General features: G+C 42.7%; 1 protein-coding gene across 1 annotated transcript in view; it reads right to left on the bottom strand.

Annotated features, from left to right (window-relative positions):
• Nucleotides 1–3343, bottom strand: part of LOC101307386 — a 5231-nt gene extending 1888 nt beyond the window's left edge. Inside the window, exons 1-4 of the mRNA XM_004296118.1 lie at nt 2498–3343; nt 2251–2385; nt 495–584; nt 24–344 (exon numbers count right to left, since the gene is read on the bottom strand). Of these exons, the coding sequence (XP_004296166.1) occupies nt 24–344; nt 495–584; nt 2251–2385; nt 2498–3343 (1392 nt within the window). The remainder of the gene's footprint in view (nt 1–23; nt 345–494; nt 585–2250; nt 2386–2497) is intronic.
• Between the last annotated feature and the right edge of the window lie 708 nt (nt 3344–4051).

A 4051-nucleotide genomic window follows, 5' to 3' on the forward strand; every position in this document is an offset into this window, starting at 1 on the left:
TTCTCAGTGAAGTTTAGGCAGACATCTTCTTTTTCTCCACATTCAACTTCATGTGCCTTGGCAAGCTGTAAAGTTAAATCCTCTATATACTTCTTCTGCTTTTTGTTCTCATCCTCCAACTTGCTTATTTCCAACGTCTGCTGAAGTATCTTTGCATTTGCTTCTTCAATTGCAATCGAGGACATCTTTGCATTCTCCTGAAGCTTTCGATTTTGGTTGTGGAGTTCAATGATTAGAACAATGAGATCCTTTTCAGCCACATCTTCTGTCGCTATATCTTTTAGGATATATGTTGTTGCTCTAGGAACTTTTTCCTGTGGTTTCTCCTGGCTTTTTTGGGGAACCTGCATCCACAGCAATTTAGTAACCAAAAGTATAAAATAAGCTAGGTACAATATAAACTACTGGGGTCAGTATGAGGTCCTACTGGGGTCAGTAGGAGGTTGTCAAGCCCCCTACGGACCCCAATAGACACATTTAAAAAAGGAACTTACCCAATCCCTGAAAGTGAGAGGTAGCGCGTCCTCGGAATCCGAAAAGCCTCTGTGGTTTTCTTCATTCCATGGTCCATTTGTTATGAATTCCTGTCACATGTCCTCGGAAAAGTTAGATAAGCATACAGACGATTATTAACTTTTGGGAAAATTCCCATCAGCCCTAATTCTGTGAATTTTTTTCCCACTAACAAAATCAAATTTCAAAATTCCCATCAGCCTATGCACTCTTAGGGTGTTATTCCCACAAATAAAATTTTCAACATTCTACCCATTTTAGCTGACCATAATACCCTCTTTTGTCCCGATCTCTCCTTTCTCTCCTCCTTCTCCGTCTTTCTACATATCTCTCTCTCTCTCTCTCTCTCTCTCTCTGATCTAATCTAATCGCCTCTGTCAAATCCCTCATCTCCTCTCACTCCATCCACAAATCCCCAAACCCTAATTTCCAAACCAGATATGGATTTGCAAGGCTTATCGGTCATCTGCAACGGCCTCGGAATCGCCCTAGACGACGACGACGGTAACCGGATCGGCTACCGGAAGCACAAGTACTGCGAGATGAGGAGAAGACAGAGAAGTCGCATGGCCGCCCTGGTGCCAGAACCTGATGAGATTCTCCCACCGGGATAGAGTCTGGTAGAGATTCCGGTAGGTGATTTTGCCGCCGCCCCATTTTTTGATCTGGGTCTGTGACCCCCAGCGGCAGTCGCACATGGAGAACCAGAGCTTGCCGTCGTTCTTGCACAACGAAACGAACAGTTTCAACTTGCAGGCGAAGCTGGAGATCTCCGGTGGGGTCGGGAAGGAGAGGATGCAGAGCTGGACGTCTTCCAGGAAATCGGAGAATGAAACGGTGTCGTTCAATTCCTCAATGTGGAGTTTCGGGCCTTCCATGATTGAGATTTAGGAGAGAATTACACGGCGAGTTTGGAGGGATTAAAACTGGGGTGAGATTTCAGAGGAGGAACAGTTAGTTGGCATCCCAATATTGGTTGTTTTGTGTTGAAAATTACACGGCGAGTTTGGAGGGATTAAAACTGGGGTGAGATTTCAGAGGAGGAACAGTTAGTCGTCATCCCAATATTGGTTGTTTTGTGTTGAATGCGGTAGACCAAAATATATTAGTTTGGTTGTTATTGTTGGTGAGTGGTTTGGCTGTGGAGAAAACGCAAGTCGTCTGCTCATACTGCCCCCAGTATACCCTTCTACTGCCCCCAGTAGACCCTCATACTGCCCCCAGTACACCCCCTACTTCCCCCAGTAGACCCGCCCACTGTCCCCAATAGAACCCCCTACTGCCCCCAGTAGACCCTCCTACTGCCCCCAATAAACCCTCATATTGCCCCCAATACACCTGCAGACAGACCTTCTACTGCCCCCAGTAGACCCTTACTACCCCCAGTAGACCCCTACTGCCCCCAATAGATCTCCTAGCTTTCGTCGGAGTCCGGTCAACAGTCGTCGAGCCCGGTCATCGGTCGCCTGAGCCCGGTCAACAGTCATCGAAGTCCGGTCAACGTCATTGGTCGTGGGAATCCAGTCATAGAAACTTTATTTTATAATAGACTTTTATAATAGTCTATTGTAGTTTATTTAATTCATTAAGGGTATATTTGTCTTTATGCTGTTTAAGTTGGCTCTTGGGAATTTTAAAATCTGATTTTGTTAGTGGGAATAAAATTCTTAAAATTAGGGCTAGTGGGCATTGTCCCTTAACTTTTCTTCTTTTTTTGAAGTTTTTGTCTTTGCTTACCACTGCGATGTCTGGATTGTCTTTCAAGCTCTCAGTTGTGAATAGCTCTCTTATCGACCACCTAAGATAGGTTGGTGTCGATCTCTCCTTTCTAGTAATCTTGTGCTTCACCTGGGTATTCTCCAGAAACCAGTACTGTATTGAAAAATAAAGACATGCACTTTCCGTAAGTAAATGTATATAATAGACACGAAATATAAACAGAAAACTAATAAATGAACCCTATATGAGACCAAAAAAAACTTACATAGATCAGTATCAAGCATCCACTGAGAACTTTTGGTTTTTTCTTCTCGTGCCTCATAAGTTCATCAAATAGAAATTCAAGGATCATTTTGGGCCAGTTGTACTGGTTGATTCTTTCAATGTCCTCGCAAGCATTTATGAGGTCCCAGGTGATGGATACTGTTGACTTGCTAAAAAAGCATGTTGTAAACAGAAGCATAAGTATGAGGGCAGCAATGATTCTTGCATCACCCTTCTCCTCCTTATCCACCTCAGCTTCCAGCCTTTTAAGCAATACTTGCTTGTCTACTGTGTCCTTGATCATTTTCACATCAAAAATCGCCGAAGGCTTCCTTTTATCATTGTCCATATTTCTACCCACATTGTTTATCACTTCTCCTGAATTTGGCAACCCAAATATCCTCTCTATGTCTTCCCCCATGATCTCCATCTCTTTATCCCCAAAAAACAACTTCCTCTTCTCAACATCATAGTATTGAAGGATGATTTCGAGGTCACGCTCATTCTTGGTAAAATGATTTTCTTGCACTTTAGAGTGATAGATCGGCGATATCATCGGCCAAAAAGAAGTTTTCCGTAGCACATCCCATACTTCAATTTTCGCTTTCGGCTTCACCATCTTAACTATTTGTTGAAAATTGACAAGCAAGCATTTTTGTTGTAATGTTGGTATAACTCCACTCCCTGACTTCTCCTTCTTCTCAGACTTCTTTTGCACATTCTTCTTCTGCTTTGCTAGAGGACTTTGTTTCTTCTTCTGCTTCTTTGACCTCGTTTCTACTACTTCATGTTCTTCTTCTTCATTCTCAGAATAAGAGGAGGATTGTTTTCTTCGTTTTGTCTTCATACTGAGGAGGAGGATTATTAAATTAGTATTGAATAGAGCAATGAAATACATAAAGGAAATAAGCTTTCTACTTCCCCAAACAGAGGCGACATTGCCCCAAATACAGTGTCTTATTGACCCCAGTAGGACCTCCCACTGACCCCAGTAGGGACCTATTCTTGCATAATCCAGTTTCCACAAGGCACAAAAACAAACTTAGAGCATCAAAAATAGCACAGAGCATCAAAAACAAACTCAAAATTTGGTTCAAATCAAGAACCCTATATCCCCAAATTGAACAAGTCCTAGTGCCGCCAGTAGGAAGGTTCTATTGCCCCCAATATGATCCTCTGCCCCCAATAAGAGTCCTATTGACTCCAATAGGAGGTTCTACTGACCCCAGTATGCTCCTCTTCCCTCTACTGCCCAATAGGGGACCAATAGTAGAACCCTAAATTTGAAACGAAATCCCTAGATTTTACAGATTCAAACAAATACAATTGCTATTCTTCTCAATTTAGACCATAAACAAGTATAAAACAGATGAATTATACAGAGATTGATTCAAAATTTGAAGGAGATTAAAGCTGGTAGAGAAATGGAAGATTACCTGGCGGAGCACGACGGAGTACACGGCTAGTGTGAGAGGATTTGAGCGAGAGGGCGCGAATATGAGATTGAGAGAGGAGAGAGAGAGAGAGAGAGAGAAGAGAGAGAGAGAGAGAGAGA

Source organism: Fragaria vesca, linkage group LG3 (assembly GCF_000184155.1).
Source record: "Fragaria vesca subsp. vesca linkage group LG3, FraVesHawaii_1.0, whole genome shotgun sequence".
In the NCBI taxonomy this organism is placed as follows: domain Eukaryota; kingdom Viridiplantae; phylum Streptophyta; class Magnoliopsida; order Rosales; family Rosaceae; genus Fragaria; species Fragaria vesca.